We start from the raw sequence: 24,215 nt of genomic DNA on the forward strand, positions 1-24,215 counted from the left end.
CGCGTGCTCTGTGTAAAATCGAACTGGTATCCCATCAGTCCCAGTGGCCTTTCCTCTTTTCAGCAATTTTAATTGTTTTTCTATCCCTCTGTCATCTATTTCGATATCTACCATTTTGTCATCTGTGCGACAATCTAGAGAAGGAACTACAGTGCAGTCTTCCTCTGCAAAACAGCTATGGAAAAAGACATTTAGTATTTTGGCCTTTAGTCTGTCATCCTCTGTTTCAGTATCATTTTGGTCACAGAGTGTCTGGACATTTCATTTTGATCCACATACCACTTTGACATAAGACCAAAATTTTTAGGATTTTCTGCCAAGTCAGTACATGGAACTTTACTTTTGAATTCACTGAATGCCTCTCGCATAGCCCTCCTCACACTACATTTCACCTTGCATAATTTTTGTTTGTTTGCAAGGCTTTGGGTATGTTTATGTTTGCTGTGAAGTTCTCTTTGCTTCTGCAGCAGTTTTCTAGCTCTGTTGTTGTACCAAAGTGGCTCTTTTCCATCTCTTACAATTTTGCTTGGCACATACTCATCTAATGCATATTGTATGATGGTTTTGAACTTTGTCCACTGATCCTCAACACTATCTGTACTTTAGACAAAACTTTTCTGTTGAGCCATCAGGTACTCTGAAATCTGCTTTTTGTCACTTTTGCTAAACAGAAAAATCTTCCAACCTTTTTTAATATTTCTTTTTACGGCTGAAATCATTGATGCATTAACTGCTTTATGGTCACTGATTCCCTGTTCTCCATTAACTGTTTCAAATAGTTTGGGTCTGTTTGTCACCAGAAGGTCTAATATGTTATCGCCATGAGTTGGTTCTCTGTTGCTCAAGGTAGTTTTCAGACAATGCACTTAAAAAATTTCACTGGATTCCTTGTCCCTGCCACCCATTATAAACGTTTGAGTCTCTCAGTCTATATCCGGCAAATTAAAATCTCCACCCAGAACTATAACGCAAAATATTTTCCAAATTTTCCTTGAGGTGCTCTGCCACAACAGCTGCTGAGGCAGGGTGCCTATAGAGACGTCCAATTACCATGTTTGAGCCTGCTTTAACCATGACCTTCACCCAAATTATTTCACATTTCAAATCTCCGTCAATTTCCTTTGATACTATTGCACTTTTTATCGCTATTAACACGCCTCCCCCTTCACTGTTCCGCCTGCCTCTGCAGTATACATACCTATCTGATTTTAGAATTTCATTACTGTTTACATCTGGTTTCAGCCAACTTTCTGTCCCTAGTACTATGTGGGCATTGTGACCGTTTATTAATGAGAGCAGCTCTGGGACCTTTTTATAGATGCTCCTGCAGTTTACTATTACCACATTAATATTATTATTCCCTGTAGCGTTTTGCCTACTACTACCTTGTCGCGTCTCAGGAGGCGTCTCGTAGGGCCTAGGGAGGGAATTCTCTAACCTAAAAAACCCATATGTGCATTCCACACATGCTCCACTACCCTTGTAGCTGCTTCCTGCATGTAGTATACGTCTGACCTATTCAGGGGACTCTACATTTCTCCACCCGATAGCGGAGGTCGAGAAATTTGCACCCCAGATCTCCACAGAATCGTGTGAGCCTCTGGTTTAAGCCTTTCTGTCGGCTCCAAACCAGAGGACCGTGATCGGTTCTGGGAACAATACTACAAATAGTTAGCTCAGATTCCAACCCATGAGCGGGGCTTTCCGCCTTCACAAACTCCGCCAACCGCCTGTATGAAGTGAGGATGACCTTTGAACCCAGACGGCAGGAGTCACTGGTGCTGACATGAGCAACAATTTGCAGTCAAGTGCACCCAGTGCTCTCTATTGCTGACGGCAGGGCCTCCTCCACATCTCGGATGAGACCCCACGGCAAGCAGACAGAGTGAACACTGGCCTTGTTGCCCAATCTTTCCGCTATTTCCTTAAGGGGCTCCATCACCCGCCTAACATTGGAGCTCCCAATCACTAATAAACCCCTTACAGCCCTCCCTCCATTTGCCTGCTCGGACCTTGCTGAAGGAGCGGGCGATGCCACACAGCCAGCCTCCACATTGAGCCTCTGCCTCGTGCACTGCAAATGCCGCTGAACCCGCCACTCCTCTAGGGGAGAGGGTGGCACAACCGCACCCGGTACCCACGAAGATGTCTCGACAGCAGGGACTGTGGGTGAAGCATGTAACACCTGTGGTGTACCATGCAACACACCAGACTCCCCACTGCCGCTAAACTTCAAGGAAGCAGCCTGAAGACGGCTGACCGCAGCCATCAACACGTTCAGCTGTTCGCGAACAGTGGCCAGCTCCTCCTGTGTCCATATACAGCAGTCACACATCCCATACAGCCTAAGAAATCAACAATTTACTCTAGAGAGTTAATCAGCTTTTAACTAGACTGCTAATTTACTAAAGGAGGCTGGTATCTGACTAAACTGTGGTTACTAGACACTTCTTGTTGAAAACAATGAAAATAAGTACTACCTGTCTCTGGACTGTATTCAACACAAACGCTAGCACTACTGGCACTACAGCTGACTAAAGGGACTCACTCTGACTGTATTCAAAACAAACATGAAATCTATGGAACACTTGCTAGTACTTGAAAATTAAAGCCTCCTAAAAGCAAAAACGCATGGAAGAAGAAGTGACAAGTAAGAAAAATACAGTTAATACTTAAATTATCGTAGCTTGCTGCACAGCAGATGTGAAGCAGGCAACAGGCAGCAAAAGGTCATTATTCACAATGTTGACACGGCTGTGATGTGGGGTCTGAGTGGGGTACTGCTAAGTGGGGGTGCCCCAGGGATCAGTGTTGGGGCCTCTCCTGTTCCTTATTGATATAAATGATATGCCCTCTAGTATTATGGGTAACTCTAAAATATTTTTGTTTGCTGATGACACTAGCTTGGTAGTAAAGGACGTTGTGTGCAACACTGGCTTGGTTTCAAATAGTGCAGTACATGACCTAAGATCATGGCTTGTAAAAAATAAACTAATGCTAAATCACAGTAAGACTCAGTTTTTACAGTTTTTAACACACAATTCAACAAAACCTGACATTTTAATTTCACAGATTGGGCATATGATTAGTGAAACTGAACAGTTCAAATTTCTAGGTGTTCAGATAGGCAGTAAGCTGTTGTGGCAAGCCCACATTCAGGATCTTGTTCAAAGTCTTAATACTGCCATTTTTAGTATTCAAACGGTATCAGAAGTGAGTGATCATTTGACACAAAAATTGGTCTATGTTGCTTATTTTCATTCACTTATGTCATATGGTATTATATTTTGGGGTAACTGTTCCCATTCTAAAAGGATATTTTTGGCTCAGAAACGGTCGACCTCTGTTCATGAGTCTGGGTATTTTGACATTGGCCTCTCAATATGTATATTCCTTATTGTCGTTTCTTGTTACCAATATTAGTTTATTCCCAAGAATAAGCAGCTTTCACTTGGTTAATACTCAGCACAGCAAGGCCAATTTGGTTGATGTTGCAAGGCCTGATCAGTTAATCTTCCAAACTCTCACCACTGCAACTATTGAAAAGGCTGCTGCACCTCAAAAGGAACCATGTGTTTGATCTACCTTGAACAAAATAACCTTATCTATGATAACAGGTGACAATAACTGATTCCTAGAACATCAGAAACCTAGCTCACATGCTTTACATGTGGTAACATAAAAGCGACATATAGAAGTCACTGGCCCTGTGCTGATTTTGAATGGAACAGGAGGAAAGCTTAGTATTACACAATATAAATTACTTTCTCTCAGGTACTTTACAGGGATTTGCAAGCTACAGAGACAGAAGTAGAGCATGCAAAGATAGAATGACATACTTCTTTTGCTGAATTATTGTATTGTACAAGTTTCTTCAGTGGAATCTATATTGTTATGGAAGCTGGTACAAACTTTAGTTAAGTACACAAGACTATAAGAGAATTTAAGGCCTACATTATCTGTGAAACTGCTTTTTGCATTCTCCATAGGAGTTTAGTGTAGTACATTGAATGGAAGCTCTACCAGGAAATTTAAGATTCCAGTGAACAGAAAGACAAAACTACACCTGACTTATGTAGGCCAGCCACAGTGGCCGAGCAGTTCTAATCGCTTCAGTCCAGAACTGTGCTGCTGCTATGGTCGCAGGTTCAAATCCTGCCTGAGGCATGGATGTGTGTGATGTCCTTAGGTTAGTTAGGTTTAAGTAGTTCAAAGTCTAGGGGACTGATGACCTCAGATGTTAAGTCCCATCATGCTTAGAGCCATTTGAACCATTCATTGACTTATATAGTGCTGTCAAAAATGGAACTTAGTGAGTACAGGTAGAAAATGATTAAATGTTTCACGCAATCCATGCTGCAACTGCTTCTTCATCAAGTATTCATGGGTGTAGGTAATTGATTGACTAATTCATATAGTATATCAGGTGCATATAACCAGGTGTTAAAACTATTAAAATATAAAACTGAATGACAAGTCCACTAGTCTTTAGTGGTTGTTCTTATTGAAATCGATTAGAAATTCACACAATCGGTGACTCACAAAACTGCTTTCTAGTTGACTAAAATAAAAACAGCTACAAACAGCTACTATGGACTATTCAACTTTTCATTCAGATTTATATTTTAATAGTTTTAAAATCAGTTTGTATACACATGATATACTGTAAGATCTGGCCAGTCAATCATATATACTTATTTTGGCTGTGGCTGCCCTAGTTTTAAAATTATCTACTCATGGGTGGTTGCTATGTTGGACCGAGAATTGTTTCCACAGCATTTGAAATACCGCAACAAATGAAAACAACACAAAGACTGTCAAACGTTTTTTAGTCCAAACTCTGTCAGTTCCTACTGATTCTGAAATAGGAAGATGATAGATGAAGACAAAATTCTCATATAATTGAAATAGCTGTCACAATATTTGTTTTTGCAGAAATTGTGATGGGTCTTTATGGTAATTTTTAGAAAAAATAAATGATAAAGAGTGCATTACACAGAATAATCATGATTAAAATCTTTCTAAAAACTTATTTTCAAAAACTCTCAGATCACTGGTTCTGCCAACAAATTTTTAGAAGTTTAGTCTAATGATGAAAAAAGTACTGGCACTTGCTGTTTTTTTATTTACCTGCTCAGATTACCTTTATTGTTTTCATTCTCAGTCAGGTTTCAGTCAAAAAGTTTCTTTCATTGAATTCTGTTTTAGATTTTAAAATTGTTTTGCCTGCACACCAAATAATAGACAATAGTCCAAGTCTGTTCTTTGTACACTTGAAAACAAAAGACCTTCAGTCTTAGGAATGGATGTAGGTTCAAGGTACAAACACAGAAAAAAGATAATTATATTGGCTTTGCAAGTCATTGACTCTGTTCTGCAAACTTCAACTACAATCAACTACAAGCTTTTGAACACAATGCTATCACCTTATTTGTATAGTACAGTGTCTGTCCACCTGCTTAGCTGAGTGATTACATGGTTGCCTGCTATGCAGCAGGCCCGGTTTTGATTCTCGGCCGGGTTGGAGATTTTCTCCGTTTATGAACTGGGTGTTGTGTTGTCCTTGTCACCATTTCATCCTCATCACTGGCATGCCAATTGCCTAATGTGGCATCGACTGCAATAAGACTCGCACTCGGCGGCTGACCTCCCCTTAAGGGGGCCTCCCAGCAAGCAATGCCATACACTCATTTCCATTTTTAGTGTCTGTTATAGATGCTGTGTTGCTCTTAAATGGCATGTCAGTTTAAAGCTGTGTTTATAAAAGTAGATTAATTTGGTAATTAAAGAAACCTAGTGACTGAACTTTGGAACTGATTTATTATTTGCTGTTCACATAACTCTTCATAGAATGTCACATTCTTTAACATCATAAACAAGATTAATTGTAATAGCAAATTTTCTTCTTTGTGCACACTCTATTGAAAAGTTTACCATATTTACTCGAATCTAAGCCGCACTCAAATCTAAGCCGCACCTGAAAAATGAGACTCGAAATGAAGGAAAAAAAATTTTCCCGAATCTAAGCCGCATCTGAAATTTGAGACTCGAAATTCAAGGGGAGAGAAAAGTTTTAGGCCGCACCTTGAAATCGAAACAAAGTTGGTCCATTGTAATATGAGACACAATTTAGGTCAAATGAATGACGATACAGCTACAATAGTTTGGTTTGAGCCTTAAGCTTAGCAGTTAAGCTTTACCAGGTAGCCGTTGCTGTGCGTCAGGCGCTCCGTCCATATTTATACGGGTACCCTTCGTTTTTCACGTGCTTCGTCTGGTTTGAATTGAGTGCTTATTTTTCTTTGATCTGATAACTGCCGTTCTCTTTGTTTTAGCTGTTTATGTCACTCTAAGCTGAAAATGCACTACTGTACCGTGTCATGCATTGTTTGTTGCATTCTGATAATGAATGTTTACGACCTGTCGCCGCTCGCAGCATGGTTTGCTTTTGTGCTTGCTACCGCCGCTTACAATTAAAAAAGAGAGGAATTGTCTCAGTAGTGAAACAATAGCAAGAGACTGCTATTTGTTTTTATTTCTTTGATAATGATCAACAAGAAACAAATAATAAACTGCGTATGATATAAGATGTTCTGAACGAGAGTTTAGCGAAAATTTTTCTCCGTTTGAAATCTTCGCAGACGCCTCTTTAGTACATTACTTTCTGCACAGAAATTAGTCATCTTAGATTTAAAAATCTAGTCAACTGCCGTGCTTCATTTGTGACTGTATCACTATTAGGCATAAGAATATACTTCCGCGTTTGCTGTTGTCTCACTCTAGTTTCGTAGTTTATTAGGCAGACAGGATTTAAATGAGAAAGCAGCAAACATGAAAGAATACATGGAAAAGTGTTTATATTCGTATTATTCTTATGGTGAAGAAAATACTGCATGTGATTCACAATTACTAAAAGTTCCCATTAGCAACCATCTCTTCTCACAGGTAGGAAAAAATTCAGAACGTAGAATTGGCCATACTGACAAACATCGCAAACAGTCTTGCCAGTCGGATTTTCATAGTACGTTGAAAAGCAGCTACATTTGAAGATGAACAATACGGAATTTGTATTTGCTTCATTGGATAATGTATGAAAATGCAGTGGTCAAAATTCGGGGTGGAGAAAAAAGCTCGTCTTCCCTTTTTTTTAAAATTTATTTACTGACGCAGAGGTTTTGGCGCCAGTATTTATCTTTGTACCTGCAAAGCATGCCTGTGTAGTGCTACATATATTCGACGGCAGAAGATAGTTGTGGCGGCACCTACCAACATATTTCAGAACTTCCGGTTACTTTGCACTCGATTCTAAGCCGCAGGCGGTTTTTGGATTACAAAAACCGGAAAAAAAGTGTGGCTTAGATTTGAGTAAATACGGTAAGTATATTTTGGAACTGTAGTGAAGTTTACTTTTATATTGCAAAATACAATACCTTTCGAGTCGGTGATGCATCACCTTCACGGTATACAAATGTCTGCATTTTTGTGCTTTCTGTGTTGACTGGTGTAGCAACATGGAAAGTAGCATATGGCCTAATATCTTCTGAGTACTCTGCAACAAAATACCTTTCATGAGCGCAAGGCTTACAGTAATTAATATACATAGAATGCATTCCAGCTGATACAAGAACAATATATTTTTAGCACTGAGGTGTACATTTTGAATTATCAATCAGCCAAGTAACCTTTATGTTTAAAATTAAAAATTAAAAGTTGTCTCTGAGCAGAGTGATGTACTCATAGAGAAACTAGACTTGTATTTAGGAACAGAATGATTTAGAATCCTGTCTAAGCATCCTGATTTTAATATATTATGTGGTTTCCATATATCCTTTCACTTGAATGCAGCAATGGGTCCTTCAGAAATGCCACCATTAGTTCTTTTTTTCAAATTTGTAAAACTGAAGAAATATTATCTTAATTCTTGATACTGTTGGGATGTTAAACTTTAACTTTCCCATGTAAATGTTTCTGGTTACTTCATTAATCAATTTCATTGTATTAATGTTTTTTAGAAGAAAAGCAGATGCTTACAGCCCTGTTTCAGAAAGATAATTATATATACTGTTTTATGATGCTGTACCAATTGCTCTAGTGATGATATGACTATTTTACAATTTTAGTATCTTTCACATTTTTTAAAGATTCGTTTTCTTCCTATACCTACTAATAATTTTATCTTCTCTTCCAATTTTTTGTGTTTCTTGCACAATTTCCAATTTTTCACTCCTTCTTCTTCTTCTTTTTGTTAGCATTTAACCCATCTAGTTCTTGCCTCTGCTGTACTCAAATTTTGGCAAATTTATTTAACTTCACATTGTGGCAATGGCCTTCCTGTTCATAGTTGCCAGTTGCGTATTGAGGGAAAGTCTTGTGTGCCACATGCCTATGAAATGTATAAGCTTTGTTCTGTGTGAGAACATATTTTAGCTGTTTTTTTTATTTTGAATAAAACAGTCCTGCTTTTGAAAATATTGCTTTAGTGATGCATTTTGCCTTTTCAGAGTATCATCAGTTTATTATGGATTGAGATACACTTGTAAAACTATTATGCTGTGGGATAAACATACATCCAGATTAAGCTAACCAGAGCACGTGCCTCCAATACATTCATGATGGCAGGTGCAGTGATACGACCACAGTTAACAGAGTTGCACACATCTAGCTTCACTAAAGGTGGTGCAATGATAATCACCTATTAAATTAGAATACTTCAAGCATGTATACAGTTGAGCATATTGTATGCATTCTCGACATCATCTACTGTGATAGATGGTTTTCACTGCCCTACATTTAGTGGAGCAAGATGTGTGCAATTCTATCACTGCACTTGCCATCTCTCAATCCATGACAATCTGATGATATCCTACAAAGGCAAAACATGCCATTAAAGGAATATTTCCACAATCAAGGTTGTTTTACTCAAAAATAATAATTATGTCATTGCTGTACCAGTCGGCCAGATGGAGTGGGAGGTGTTTCATATTTCAACTGTCAGTGTATAGAATTTTCTTTGATCAAAAATGTGGAGCAGCCCAGTATTTGCTTAAATGAGCATGAGAAACTACGTGAAAACCACACTGAGGCTGGTTGGTGCACCAGATATTGTTGTTAATCTGTCACACGCATTCTGTCTGGATCTGGCTCACATTTCTGTCTTGCAAGCTAGGGTGCTATTGATTACACTATACAAGCAGTCCCAATTTGTTCTTCCCATCACAAAGTATTACTAGTAACATTGGCTTGTCATAATATTGTTGAGTTACACTTTGTTAATTATGAAAAGATTCTATCTGCACACAGTAACTCAGGAAATGATGTTACATGACATATACATAACACAGCCTTGGAACAAGTTACAACCCTGGTAGTATTATGGTAAGGAACTGATATACCAGTGCCAGTGTTCTCACCAACGGCAGCATCACATTAGGAGCACATCTGTCAATGAATGCTTTCCTGGGATACTGTGAATGACTCATGTTGTTTCCAGGACCTTGAAAACAGCTGTTCTTGTAGAGGTGAGTTTGTACACTGATGAGTCACAACATTATGGCCACTGCCTAGAGTGAGATGGTGCAGTGTTTAGCACACTGGACTTGCATTTGGGAGGACGATGCTTCAAATACATGTCCAGCCATCCTGATTTAGGTTTTCTGTCATTTCCCTAAAGTGCTTCAGACAAATGCCTTGATAGTTTCTTTGAAAGGACGTGGCTGACTTCCTTCCTCATCCTTCTCTAATCTGGTAGGACCGATGACCTTGCTGTTTGGTCCTCTCCCCCAAATCAACCAACTAACCAACCAACCACTGCTTACCATGAGACTGAAATCCAACTGCTGGTGTTGCAGGCAAGAAAAATACATAAGTGGAGCAGAGAGAAATGAGTAGTCATTCAAGCAATAATAAGGGCCACCAACAGGGAAATCCACTGACATAAGTGACTTTGAACAATACCAGTTTGTTATGGCCTGGCACCTGGAAATAACACATCAGAAACAGCAAAGCTGGTCAGCTGTTCATGCGCTGCTGTCATGACCACCTATTACAAGTCGTTGAAGGATGGTGAAACCGTGAGTGAGTGACAACGTGTTGGACGTGTAAGCCCTATCACAGAATGTGGAGACCAGAAGCTTATCTGGTCTGTAAAGCACAATAGGTGGCAGACCTGATGATAGAGTACAATGCTGGTGCAGGCACAATTATGACCCAACAATGTAACCACTTACAATTTACAGTGCACGAGGGATAACCGAGATTGGTCTGGTCAGATGAGTCATATTTCTCTTTACACCAGGTCAATGACGATTTCTGGATACACCTTCATTCAGATAATCAGATGTTCATAACATTTGTTCTGTCAAAGACACAGGCTGATTGGGACAATATTATACTATGCAACACTTTCACCTGGATTTCCATGAGACCTGTAGTAGTAATCGAAAGCACCATGACAGCTATAGGCAACATGAACATAACTGGGGCCACCTGTATACCTTCATATTTGACACGATATTGCAGGGCCTGTGTTGTTCAGAATTATGATGCAATGTTCCTTTGGACATGCAACCATGTCCAAAGCAACAGACACTGACTACTGCCGTTATGGAATACATGAAATGTATTCACAGTTGAGAATATGGACAACTATCAGCTATATAGTGGAAAAATGACAATGAAAATTTGTGTCATTCCAGGACTCTAACTCAGATTTCCCACTTATCATGAGCAGTTGCCTTACCATTAGATATCTCAGCATGCTTCATGGTCAGACCCAAACTTCCACATGTCACCAACCATGTTTCTACAATCTGCAGATGTACATCCATTATGTATATTCCTGTTCAGGGAAGACATTTTAACTGGAATTTGCTTACCCAGTGTCAGTGAATTGATACAGTACTGCAGTGTCTGAGTGTCTGTGTTGTTCAGAATTAAAATGTAATGCATGCATGCATCTGTTGGCTCACCATTGGCAAGTGACTTTCATTTAAAATGTTTCCTCTGTACAGGAATATGCATAATGAATGTATGAGTGCAGGTTGTAGACACATGGTTGATGACATATGAAAGTCTGGTCTGACCTTGGAGCATGCTCATATAGTGTAATGGTAAGATGACCACTCACAAAAAGTGGAAAATATAAGTTTATGTCCTGAATTTCCATTGTCATCATTCCGTTATATAACTGGTGGTTGTCAATATTTGCAACTGCAAATATATTTCATGTACTTCATACCTGAGGTCTTCCCCAATGGCAATGGCATATTCCAGCAGGATATATGTCTGCAACACATGTTCTGTGTCTTGCTCTAGTGGTTTGATGAATGATAGTGAACTCACATTGATGTCTTGGTCTCCAAATTCAACTAACCTGAACTCAATGGAACACATCTAGAATGCTGGTGGACACCATTTCATCACCTACAAACTGCCAGACTGTAATTGACAGTAACTACATGATCTATGCATAAACATCTGATACCACATACCTCCTAACAACTATCAAGGACTTATCAGGTCCATGCCGTGCTGAACTGCTGCTGTATGATGTACAAAAGATGGAGCAACTTCCTTTGAAGTGGAGGGTCATAATGTTTTTGGCTTATCAGTGTATGTAGCCATGACATTATGGTATCAAAATGTGTTTCACGTAGAGTTTGATTCTTCAGTTTGGTGCTAGTTTGCCCAAATATAGGTATTAAATTAGTTATCAACCTAAAGCTCTGTTTTAACAACCACAGTAATTTACTATCATGATCCTCCGGCTTATATCTGAGCTGTAAATTTGGCCATCCATCCAATTATGTGAAGACCCTCAGCTTAACATGGGCTTTGTACTATTATAAAACTTCATGTATTTTGCATACAATAAGCACTTAAAGCATTTAAAGTGATATTAAGTGCAAAGGACCAAGTCTAGACTAGCTGCATAGCCTTGGGGAATATATGAGAATTGCCCAGAAAGTAAGGCACTGCTTTTTTTTTCTTAACTGAAAACTACTGCTACAAATGTAAAACATTACATATATGTATTATTTGAAGTCTGCTGAGTGAGCGCACCAAGTTTCTGTAAGTTACAACAGATAATGTAGCTGCAGGACAGATTCAAAATAATGTCTGTAGGTGATGTACATTACAAGCAACATGCCATCATTGAATTTCTCACTGCAGAGAAAGAAACTGTGGGGAATATTCATAAACTCGTGAAAAGTCTATGGAGGATCTGCTGTTGACAGAAGTATAGTTAGTCACTTGGCACAGAGGGTGAGGTCATCAGAAGGCAGTTTTGGTGGAGCTCCACGATTTGCAGCAGTTAGGGAGACTACCCATGACTGTCGCACCCAACCTAGCCCCCTCAGACATTCACTTGTTTGGACCATCAAAGGATGCCATTTGTGGAAGACATTTTTAGGGTGATGAGGAGATGATTCACACAGTGAAACACTGGGTCCACCACCAGGACGGGCACATGCACACCCTTGTTTCACGCTGGAGGAAGGCCATAGAACAGGATGAAGATTATTCGGAAAAATAGGATGTGTAGATAAAACACCATTTTTTCATGTGTGTAATTTCTCATTACACTCAATAAACAATTGAAGAAAAAATGCAGTGCATTACTTTCTGGGCAACCCTTACAATTTACATAGGAACATGACAGAGAGTTTGTAAAGCTTTGGCGAAAAAGAGGGAGATCAGAAACAAAGTTACAAACTTGAAAAGTTGCTACTCACCATATAGTGGAGATGCTGAGTCACAGACAGGCACAACAAAAAGACTGTCACAAATAAAGCTTTCAGCCATAAAGGGCTTTGTCAACAATAGACAACAGAATCTGTCTCTCTCTCTCTCTCTCTCTCTCTCTCTCTCTCTCTCTCTCTCTCTCTCTCTCTGTCTCTCTTTTACACACACCACACACACACAGCTTTATCAACAATACACAACAGAGTCTCTCTCTCTCTCTCTCTCTCTCTCTCTCTCTCTCTTGCACACACACACATACAAACATACACACACACACACACACACACACACACACACACACACACACACACACACACACACACGACTGCAGTCTCACAACCACAAATAACTGATTATGTTACGCAAATCGTATCACACCAAGTGTTACAAAAATAAATGTGGCAGAAAGTATTAAATGCTAGTTACAAATAGACAACAGGTTTACCTGTTACATTCCATCCTGGATTTTCCATTGTTTGAAAATTACAAACTTTTATCATTAGCCATTACTACTGCAAAATTTACTGACTAATTCTATTCTAGCTCTGCTAATCCTTGTTAGAGATTGTAGAAGCCATGAATGTAGTAAATAAAGAAAACATTGTAATTGTACACAATTAACTGTTTATCATTTATGAGCGCCAGCACACATACATAAATGTGGAGGAGCTGAGTTGGATCAACAGGAGTTGGCTGGTATAAATCATAAAATATTATCTATTTTTGAATTAATGGATTCCATGCTGAATTACATGTTTATTGGCACCAGTTGGAATTATATGTAAAGTGCATAGGGTCTAAGTAGAGCTTTGAATTAACACCGTAAACAGACTAATTTTGATGACAGATATTCACATAATGTAAAACTTCAGTTTGTAACAACTGGTTTTATCTGCAGTTATATATTTCCATTCACTTCACATTCCAGAAGGTTCTCCTTCATAATACATTGTACAGAATAAAATGTTAAAATGAATGAATAACTGATTATATGCTATGCAAACCATATCACACAAACTGGTATGAAAATAAATGTGACAGAAAGTATTAAATGCTAGTTACAAATAGACAACAGTTTTACCTGGAATGCATTCAAGTCCTGCAGGGGATGGAGGTAACTTGCGAACTGTTGCATAATACTGCTCTCTACGAGCTATGTTGTGTTTATTATCTTGTGCAACAGTGGTTTGAATTTCAGGAATGGAAGTTTCTGGTTCTGAATGTTCTCTTGCTTCTGGAAAAAAAATATAAAAGCACAGAAGGATTAGCAGCTAAAATTTTAAAAAGGTAAGCCATAAAGATCTGTCAGATACAAGAGGGTTATCAACAATGGGGGCAATCTGAAAGAGATGACCTCTGTGAGGATATATGACAAATAAAATTTAACAAAGAGTGCTGTAGCCTTTTTTTTTAAAAATTGACATTAGGCCACTGCCATACAGCCATCTGCCACATTTACAAAGGTTCTTAATTAATCGTTATTCTACTATATACTTTGTGAATGGCTATTTACAAAAAAAAATGGGTATTAACAAATAACTAATACCTGTCCCCACTATAAACTAGTCATAAATTGAGTATACCACAATAATAATAATAACAAATATAATAATAATAATAATAATAATAATAGTTCCCGTGGAGGCCCGGGAAAAGAATAGGCCTCCGGTATGTTCTGCCAGTCGTAAAAGGCGACGAAAAGAACAAACCACTAATAGGGCTAACCCCCCTTTTAGTGTGATTAGTTGGTTCAGGACAGAACTAAAGAAGCCTCGGACAAGCGCCGTCATGGTTGGGGACGACGCTTGAACCCTATGCCTGCCCATAATGGTAACGACACTGCTAGCCAACTGGAAAATGATTCAAAGCCAAATAGAGGTGTTTTGCAGGATATGCTCCCTGTAACCACCCTAGAAGGAAAACAAAGACAGAGGATGAGATGGTCAGATGAAGTTAATCGACACCTCATGTTCTGTTATTACCAAGCAACAAACCTAGGAACCAACACAACTGGATACAGATCACAAGTATACACAACATTTATTACCAGATACCCAGAATTAACATTTTTAACAGAACAACGACTAGCTGATCAGGTCCATGTAATAATCAAAAATAACAGGATACCCCAGTCAGAATTAGAAAACATCAAACAACAAGTACAACAAATACTGGAACAAAATAATGTGCAATCAGAGGAAGAAGAAAATACAGTAATGAACTCAAACATCCCAGAGCAAACAAACAAAGAACAACACGCATCAATTAAACAGTCAGAGGAAAACGAAATCTTAAGACAGCCACCAGAACAAGCACAAATAGAACACGAAGTGACACACATGTTAGATATAGAAGAAAAATTTCAGCTGACACATATAGAATACAAAGACACAAATACAGACATTAGACCATTCTTGCATAGACCGCCAAATAACCCACAAGTCGAAACAACAATAAAAACTATCAACACAATCATACACAACCAAATAAATGTAAACACAACTATGGAAGAGTTACAACTACTGGTTTATATAGGAGCACTCACTACACTAAATATACACACTAGGCAGAGATCAGAACCAACCAACACACAGAAGAAACCCATAAAACCAGCATGGCAACACAGGCTACAGATCAGAATAGAAAAACTGAGAAAAGACATCGGACAGCTAACACAATTTATAAGAAATGAAATATCAGAAAAAAAACGAAGACGGTTAGGTAAAATCTCACAACAAGAAGCGATAGAGCAATTAGACGAAAAGAAGCAGAAATTACAAGCATTGGCCAAACGACTTAGAAGATACAAAAAAAGTGAAAATAGAAGGAAACAAAACCAAACATTCAACACAATCCAAAAGAAATTTTACCAGACAATAGATAACACACACATTAAAATAGACAATCCACCAAACATAACAGACATGGAACACTTCTGGAGCAACATATGGTCAAACCCGATACAACATAACAGGCATGCATGGTGGATACAAGCAGAAACAGATACATACAAGATGATACCACAAATGCCTGAAGTGATAATTTTGCAACATGAAGTCACCCAAGCAATTAATTCTACTCACAATTGGAAGGCCCCTGGAAAAGATAAAATAACAAATTTCTGGCTAAAGAAATTCACCTCAATACATTCACATCTAACTAAATTATTTAACAGTTACATTGCAGACCCATACACATTCCCTGATACACTTACACATGGAATAACTTATCTGAAACCTAAAGATCAAGCAGACACAGCAAACTCAGCTAATATCACCCCATAACATGCCTACCAACAATATACAAAATATTAACTTCAGTCATTACACAGAAATTAATGACACATACAACACAGAACAAAATTATAAATGAAGAACAAAAAGGCTGTTGCGAAGGAGCACGAGGATGTAAAGAGCAACTGATAATAGATGCAGAGGTGACATATCAAGCTAAAACCAAACAAAGGTCGCTACACTATGCATACATTGATTACCAAAAAGCTTTTGATAGTGTACCCCACTCATGGTTACTACAAATATTGGAAATATACAAAGTAGATCCTAAATTGATACAGTTCCTAAACATAGTAATGAAAACTTGGAAAACCACACTTAATATCCAAACAAATTCAAATAATATCACATCACAGCCAATACAGATTAAGTGTGGAATATATCAAGGAGACTCATTAAGTCCTTTCTGGTTCTGCCTTGCTCTGAACCCACTATCCAACATCCTAAATAATACAAATTATGGATACAATATTACTGGAACATACCCACACAAAATCACACATCTGCTATACATGGATGATCTAAAACTACTGGCAGCAACAAATCAACAACTCAACCAATTACTAAAGATAACAGAAGTATTCAGCAATGATATAAATATGGCTTTTGGAACAGACAAATGTAAGAAAAATAGCATAGTCAAAGGAAAACACACTAAACAAGAAGATTACATATTGGATAACCACAGCGACTGCATAGAAGTGATGGAAAATACAGATGCCTATAAATATCTAGGATACAGACAAAAAATAGGAATAGATAATACAAATATTAAAGAAGAACTAAAAGAAAAATATAGACAAAGACTAACAAAAATACTGAAAACAGAATTGACAGCAAGAAACAAGACAAAAGCTATAAATACTTATGCTATACCAATATTGACCTACTCATTTGGAGTAGTGAAATGGAGTAACAGAGACCTAGAAGCACTCAATACACTACACGATCACAATGCCACAAATATAGAATACATCACATACATTCAGCAACTGAAAGATTCACATTAAGCAGAAAGGAAGGAGGAAGGGGATTTATCGACATAAAAAACCAACATTATGGACATATTTAAAAACAAAGATGATGTGACTTACCATACGAAAGCGCTGGCAGGTCGATAGAAACACAAACAAACACATACATACACACAAAATTCTAGCTTTCACAACCAATGGTTGCTTCGTCAGGAAAGAGAGAAGGAGAGGGAAAGACGAAAGGATGTGGGTTTTAAGGGAGAGCGTAAGGAGTCATTCCAATCCCGGGCGCAGAAAGACTTACCTTAGGGGGAAAAAAGGACAGGTATACACTCACACACACACACATATCCATCCGCACATACACAGACACAAGCAAACATTTGTAAAGGCAAAGAGTTTGGGCAGAGATGTCAGTCGACGCGGAAGTACAGAGGCAAAGATGTTGTTGAAAGACAGGTGAGGTATGAGCGGCGGCAACTTGAAATTAGCGGAGGTTGAGACCTGGCGGATAACGAGAAGAGAGGATATACTGAAGGACAAGTTCCCATCTCTTGAGCTCTGACAGGTTGGTGTTAGTGGGAAGTATCCAGATAACCCGGACGGTGTAACACTGTGCCAAGATGTGCTGGCCGTGCACCAAGGCATGTTTAGCCACAGGGTGATCCTCATTACCAACAAACACTGTCTGCCTGTGTCCATTCATGCAAATGGACAGTTTGTTGGTGGTCATTCCCACACAGAAAGCTTCACAGTGTAGGCAGGTCAGTTGGTAAATCACGTGGGTGCTTTCACACGTGGCTCTGCCTTTGATCGTGTACAACTTCCGGGTTACAGGACTGGAGTAGGTGGTGGTGGGAGGGTGCATTGGACAGGTTTTACACCAGGGGCGGTTACAAGGGTAGGAGCCAGAGGGTATGGAAGGTGATTTGGGGATTTCATAGGGATGAACTAAGAGGTTACGAAGGTTAGGTGGATGGCGGAAAGACACTCTTGGTGGAGTGGGGAGGATTTCATGAAGGATGGATCCCATTCCAGGGCAGGATTTAAGGAAGTCGTATCCCTGCTGGAGAGCCACATTCAGAGTCTGATCCAGTCCCGGAAAGTATCCTGTCACAAGTGGGGCACTTTTGTGGTTCTTCTGTGGGAGGTTCTGGGTTTGAGGGGACGAAGAAGTGGCTCTGGTTATTTGCTTCTGTACCAGGTCGGGGGGGGGGGGGGGGGGGGGGGGGGGTAGTTGCGGGATGTGAAAGCTGTTTTCAGGTTGTTGGTGTAATGGTTCAGGGATTCCGGACTGGAGCAGATTCGTTTGCCACGAAGACCTAGGCTGTAGGGAAGGGACCGTTTGATCTGGAATGGGTGGCAGCTGTCATAATGGAGGTACTGTTGCTTGTTGGTGGGTTTGATGTGGACGGAAGTGTGAAGCTGCCATTGGACAGATGGAGGTCAATGTCAAGGAAAGTGGCATTGGATTTGGAGTAGGACCAGGTGAATCTGATGGAACCAAAGGAGTTGAGGTTGGAGAGGAAATTCTGGAGTTCTTTTTCACTGTGAGTCCAGATCATGAAGGTGTCATCAATAAATCTGTACCAAACTTTGGGTTGGCAGGCCTGGGTAACCAAGAAGGCTTCCTCTAAGTGACCCATGAATAGGTTGGCGTACGAGGGGGCCATCCTGGTATCCATGGCTGTTCCCTTTAATTGTTGGTATGTCTGGCCTTCAAAAGTGAAGAAGTTGTGGGTCAGGATGAAGCTGGCTAAGGTAATGAGGAAAGAGGTTTTAGGTAGGGTGGCAGGTGATAGGCGTGAAAGGAAGTGCTCCATCGCAGCGAGGCCCTGGACGTGCAGAATATTTGTGTATAAGGAAGTGGCATCAATGGTTACAAGGATGGTTTCCGGGGGTAATAGATTGGGTAAGGATTCCAGGCGTTCGAGAAAGTGTTTGGTGTCTTTGATGAAGGATGGGAGACTGCATGTAATGGGTTGAAGGTGTTGATCTACGTAGGCAGAGATACGTTCAGTGGGGGCTTGGTAACCAGCTACAATGGGGCAGCCAGGATGATTGGGTTTGTGAATTTTAGGAAGAAGGTAGAAGGTAGGGGTGCGGGGTGTCGGTGGGGTCAGGAGGTTGATGGAGTCAGGTGAAAGGTTTTGTAGGGGGCCTAAGTTTCTGAGGATTCCTTGAAGCTCCACCTGGACCTCAGGAATGGGATTTCCTTGGAAAACTTTGTATGTGTGTTGATGTGTTGTGTGTGAAAGCTGACGCAGTCCCTCAGCCACATACTCCCGATGATCAAGTACCACTGTCGTGGAACCCTTGTCTGCCGGAAGAATGATGATGGATCGGTCAGCCTTCAGATCACGGATAGCTGGGGCTTCAGCAGTGGTGATGTTGGGAGTAGGATTAAGGTTTTTTAAGAAGGATTGAGAAACAAGGCTGGAAGTCAGAAATTCCTGGAAAGTTTGGAGAGGGTGATTTTGAGGAAAAGGAGGTGGGTCCCGCTGTGACGGAAGACGGAACTGTTCCAGGCAGGGTTCAATTTGGATAGTGTCTTGGGGAGTTGAATCATTAGGAGTAGGATTAGGATCATTTTTCTTCGTGGCAAAGTGATATTTCCAGCAGAGAGTACGAGTGTAGGACAGTAAATCTTTGACGAGGGCTGTTTGGTTGAATCTGGGAGTGGGGCTGAAGGTGAGGCCTTTAGATAGGACAGAGGTTTCGGATTGGGAGAGAGGTTTGGAGGAAAGGTTAACTACTGAATTGGGGTGTTGTGGTTCCAGATTGCGTTGATTGGATTTTTGAGATTTTGGAGGGAGTGGAGCTGGAAGTGGGAGATTGAGTAGATGGGAGAGACTGGGTTTGTGTGCAATGAGAGGAGGTTGAGGTTTGCTGGAAAGGTTGTGAAGGGTGAGTGAGTTGCCTTTCTGGAGGTGGGAAACCAGGAGATTGAATAATTTTTTGAGGTGGAGGGTGGCATGCTTTTCTAATTTGCGGTTGGCCTGTAGGAGGATGCTTTGAACAGCCGGTGTGGATGCGGGAGAGGAAAGATTGAGGACTTTTATTAAGGATAGGAGTTGACAGGTGGGTTCATTGGCTGAGTTGATGTGTAGGTGAAGGATTAGGTGGGTGAGGACAATGGATTGTGCAGTTTGGAACTGGTATAGGGACTGATGGAAAGAAGGGTTGCTGCCAGAGATGGGAACTTTAAGTGTGAGGCCTTTGGGGGTAATGCCAAATGTCAGACAAGCCTGAGAAAATAAAATATGGGAGTGTAATCTGGCTAGGGCGAAGGCATGTTTGCGAGGGAATGTAAATAAAACTTAATGGGGTCGTTGCGGGGGTGTTGTGAGGGTAACATGGTATTAGAAGGTGGAAAGTGTAACATGAGGCTGAAATGAGAAATATATATACATATGGGGAGAGATAAAGGTGAACTAGAAAGCAACTGGAGATCTGGTGTGAAGAAAGGCGAAAAAGTGTTGGTTAAAGCTGGGCTGTGTTGATCCCGTGGCTGAGGGTCTGCGTCAGCTTTCAGACAACACCACATACAAAGTTTGCCAAGGTAATCCCATTCCTGAGGGCCAGGTGGAGCTTCAAGGAATCCTCAGAACCTTAGGCCCCCTACAAAACCTTTCACCTGACTCCATCAACCTCCTGACCCCACCGACACCCCGCACCCCTACCTTCTACCTTCTTCCTAAAATTCACAAACCCAATCATCCCAGCCGCCTCATTGTAGCTGGTTACCAAGCCCCCACAGAACGTATCTCTGCCTACATAGATCAACACCTTCAACCCATTACATGCAGTCTCCCATCCTTCATCAAAGACACCAAACACTTTCTCGAACGCCTGGAATCCTTACCCAATCTATTACCCCCGGAAACCATTCTTGTAACCATTGATGCCACTTCCTTATACACAAATATTCCACACATCCAGGGCCTTGCTGCGATGGAGCACTTCCTTTCATGCTGATCACCTGCCACCCTACCTAAAACCTCTTTCCTCATTACCTTAGCCAGCTTCATCCTGACCCACAACTTCTTCACTTTTGAAGGCCAGACATACCAACAATTAAAGGGAACAGCCATGGGTACCAGGATGGCCCCCTCGTACGCCAACCTATTCATGGGTCACTTAGAGGAAGCCTTCTTGGTTACCCAGGCCTGCTAACCCAAAGTTTGGTACAGATTTATTGATGACACCTTCATGATCTGGACTCACAGTGAAAAAGAACTCCAGAATTTCCTCTCCAACCTCAACTCCTTTGGTTCCATCAGATTCACCTGGTCCTACTCCAAATCCAATGCCACTTTCCTTGACGTTGACCTCCATCTGTCCAATGGCAGCTTCACACGTCCGTCCACATCAAACCCACCAACAAGCAACAGTACCTCCATTATGACAGCTGCCACCAATTCCACATCAAACTGTCCCTTCCCTACAGCCTAGGTCTTCATGGCAAACGAATCTGCTCCAGTCCGGAATCCCTGAACCATTACATCAACAACCTGAAAAGAGCTTTCACATCCCGCAACTACCCCCCCGACCTGGTACAGAAGCAAATAACCAGAGCCACTTCCTCGTCCCCTCAAACCCAGAACCTCCCACAGAAGAACCACAAAAGTGCCCCACTTGTGACAGGATACTTTCCGGGACTGGATCAGACTCTGAATGTGGCTCTCCAGCAGGGATACGACTTCCTCAAATCCTGCCCTGAAATGAGATCCATCCTTCATGAAATCCTCCCCACTCCACCAAGAGTGTCTTTCCGCCGTCCACCTAACCTTCGTAACCTTTTAGTTCATCCCTATGAAATCCCCAAACCACCTTCCTTACCCTCTGACTCCTACCCTTGTAACCACCGCCAGTGTAAAACCTGTCCAGTGCACCCTCCCACCACCACCTACTCCAGTCCTGTAACCCGGAAGGTGTACATGATCAAAGGCAGAGCCACGTGTGAAAGCACCCAGGTAATTTACCAACTGACCTGCCTACACTGTGAAGCTTTCTATGTGGGAATGACCACCAACAAACTGTCCATTCACATGAATGGACACAGGCCGACAGTGTTTGTTGGTAATGAGGATCACCCTGTGGCTAAACATGCCTTGGTGCACGGCCAGCACATCTTGGCACAGTGTTACACCGTCCGGGTTATCTGGATACTTCCCACTAACACCAACCTGTCAGAGCTCAAGAGATGGGAACTTGTCCTTCAGTATATCCTCTCTTCTTGTTATCCGCCAGGCCTCAACCTTCGCTAATTTCAAGTTGCCGCCGCTCATACCTCACCTGTCTTTCAACAACATCTTTGCCTCTGTACTTCCGGCTCGACTGACATCTCTGCCCAAACTCTTTGCCTTTACAAATGTCTGCTTGTGTCTGTGTATGTGCGGATGGATATGTGTGTGTGTGCCAGTGTATACCTGTCCTCTTTTCCCCCCTAAGGTAAGTCTTTCCGCTCCTGGGATTGGAATGACTCCTTATGCTCTCCCTTAAAACCCACATCCTTTTGTCTTTCCCTCTCCTTCTCTCTTTCCTGACGAAGCAACCATTGGTTGCGAAAGCTAGAATTTTGTGTGTATGTATGTGTTTGTTTGTGTTTCTATCGACCTGCCAGCACTTTCGTATGGTAAGTCACATCATCTTTGTTTTTAAATATATTTTTCCCGCATGGAATGTTTCCCTCTATTATATTCACTACATTATGGACAGGTAGACAGTTTAAGAAAATTCTTTACAGAACGAGCAGAAACTAGCAAAATACACAAAGCAATCACTCATATAAATACATCGGCTACACCACTGCAGTTTCATAACCACTTCTACAGCCCTTTAGATCACATAACATCAACAGATATGAAGAAAGTGAATTGGAGGGGGAGGGCACTACATGGCAAGCACCCGTATCATCTAACACAGCCACACATCGATCAAGACGCATCCAACACATGGCTAAGAAAAGGCAATATATACAGTGAGATGGAAGAATTCATGATTGCAATACAGGATCAAACAATAAACACCAGATATTACAGCAAGCATATTATTAAATATCCAAATACCACAACAGATAAATGCAGACTTTGCAAACAACAAATAGAAACAGTAGATCACATCACAAGTGGAAGTACAATACTAGCAAATACAGAATACCCCAGAAGACATGACAATGTAGCAAAAATAATACATCAACAGCCTGCCTTACAACATAAACTTATAAAACAACATGTTCCCACATACAAGTATGCATCACAAAATGTACTGGAGAATGATGAATACAAATTATACTGGAACAGAACGATTATAACAGATAAAACAACACCACATAACAAACCTGACATCATACTCACCAATAAAAAGAAGAAATTAACACAACTAATCGAAATATCCATACCCAATACAACAAATATACAAAAGAAAACAGGAGAAAAAATTGAAAAATACATCCAACTGGCTGAGGAAGTCAAGAACATGTGGCATCAGGATAAAGTTGACATTATACCAATTATACTATCAACTACAGGAGTCATACCACACAATATCCATCAGTACATCAATGCAATACAGCTACATCCAAACTTATATATACAACTACAGAAATCTGTAATTATTGACACTTGTTCAATTACCCGAAAGTTCCTAAATGCAACGTAACATATACCGTACAGTTAAAAGGAAGTCACGCTTGATGAAGGTCCGCGTCACTTTCCATTTTTAACCAGACCTAAAGTCTGAGAAAGGAAAGAACATAATAATAGTGATAATATACATAGAGTCTCTAGATAGTTAGGTCAGACATGGTCTTAGAGATACCCATACAAATCTTTATCAAATCCTGGAAAATAATAAGGAGCAAAATGCTGACTGCAGTCTTCAAATTTGGAGAATCTTTGTATTGTACAATATTTTCAAAGATTGGTTTATTTTCTTCTCAGTAGCTATAAGGGGCTAGGAATTCTGGTATGACATTTATTCCTGTATTTTATTTTCATACCAGGTCAACTGTAGTAACCACAACCAACAGCAGGAACGCCTTGGGCTGCGGATCGGAGCCGTCAGGCAGGGCTGCCGCCGCTGGTGGATCACGCACCACCGGGTAAACACAGGACGAGTCGGACGACAGACCAATGACAACTGACAACAACCAACCACGACCGACTATGAGCGACACAACACAGAAGAGATAAACAACAGA

At 40.6% G+C, this 24,215-nt stretch overlaps 1 protein-coding gene across 1 annotated transcript in view; it reads right to left on the reverse strand.

The window, feature by feature from the left end:
• LOC124556186 (Down syndrome cell adhesion molecule-like protein Dscam2) overlaps nt 1-24,215 on the reverse strand; it is a 604,696-nt gene that overhangs the window by 23,785 nt on the left and 556,696 nt on the right. Inside the window, exons 26-27 of the mRNA XM_047130181.1 lie at nt 13,826-13,978; nt 7,431-7,549 (exon numbers count right to left, since the gene is read on the reverse strand). Of these exons, the coding sequence (XP_046986137.1) occupies nt 7,431-7,549; nt 13,826-13,978 (272 nt within the window). The remainder of the gene's footprint in view (nt 1-7,430; nt 7,550-13,825; nt 13,979-24,215) is intronic.

This window comes from Schistocerca americana, chromosome X, assembly GCF_021461395.2.
Source record: "Schistocerca americana isolate TAMUIC-IGC-003095 chromosome X, iqSchAmer2.1, whole genome shotgun sequence".
In the NCBI taxonomy this organism is placed as follows: Eukaryota; Metazoa; Arthropoda; class Insecta; order Orthoptera; family Acrididae; genus Schistocerca; species Schistocerca americana.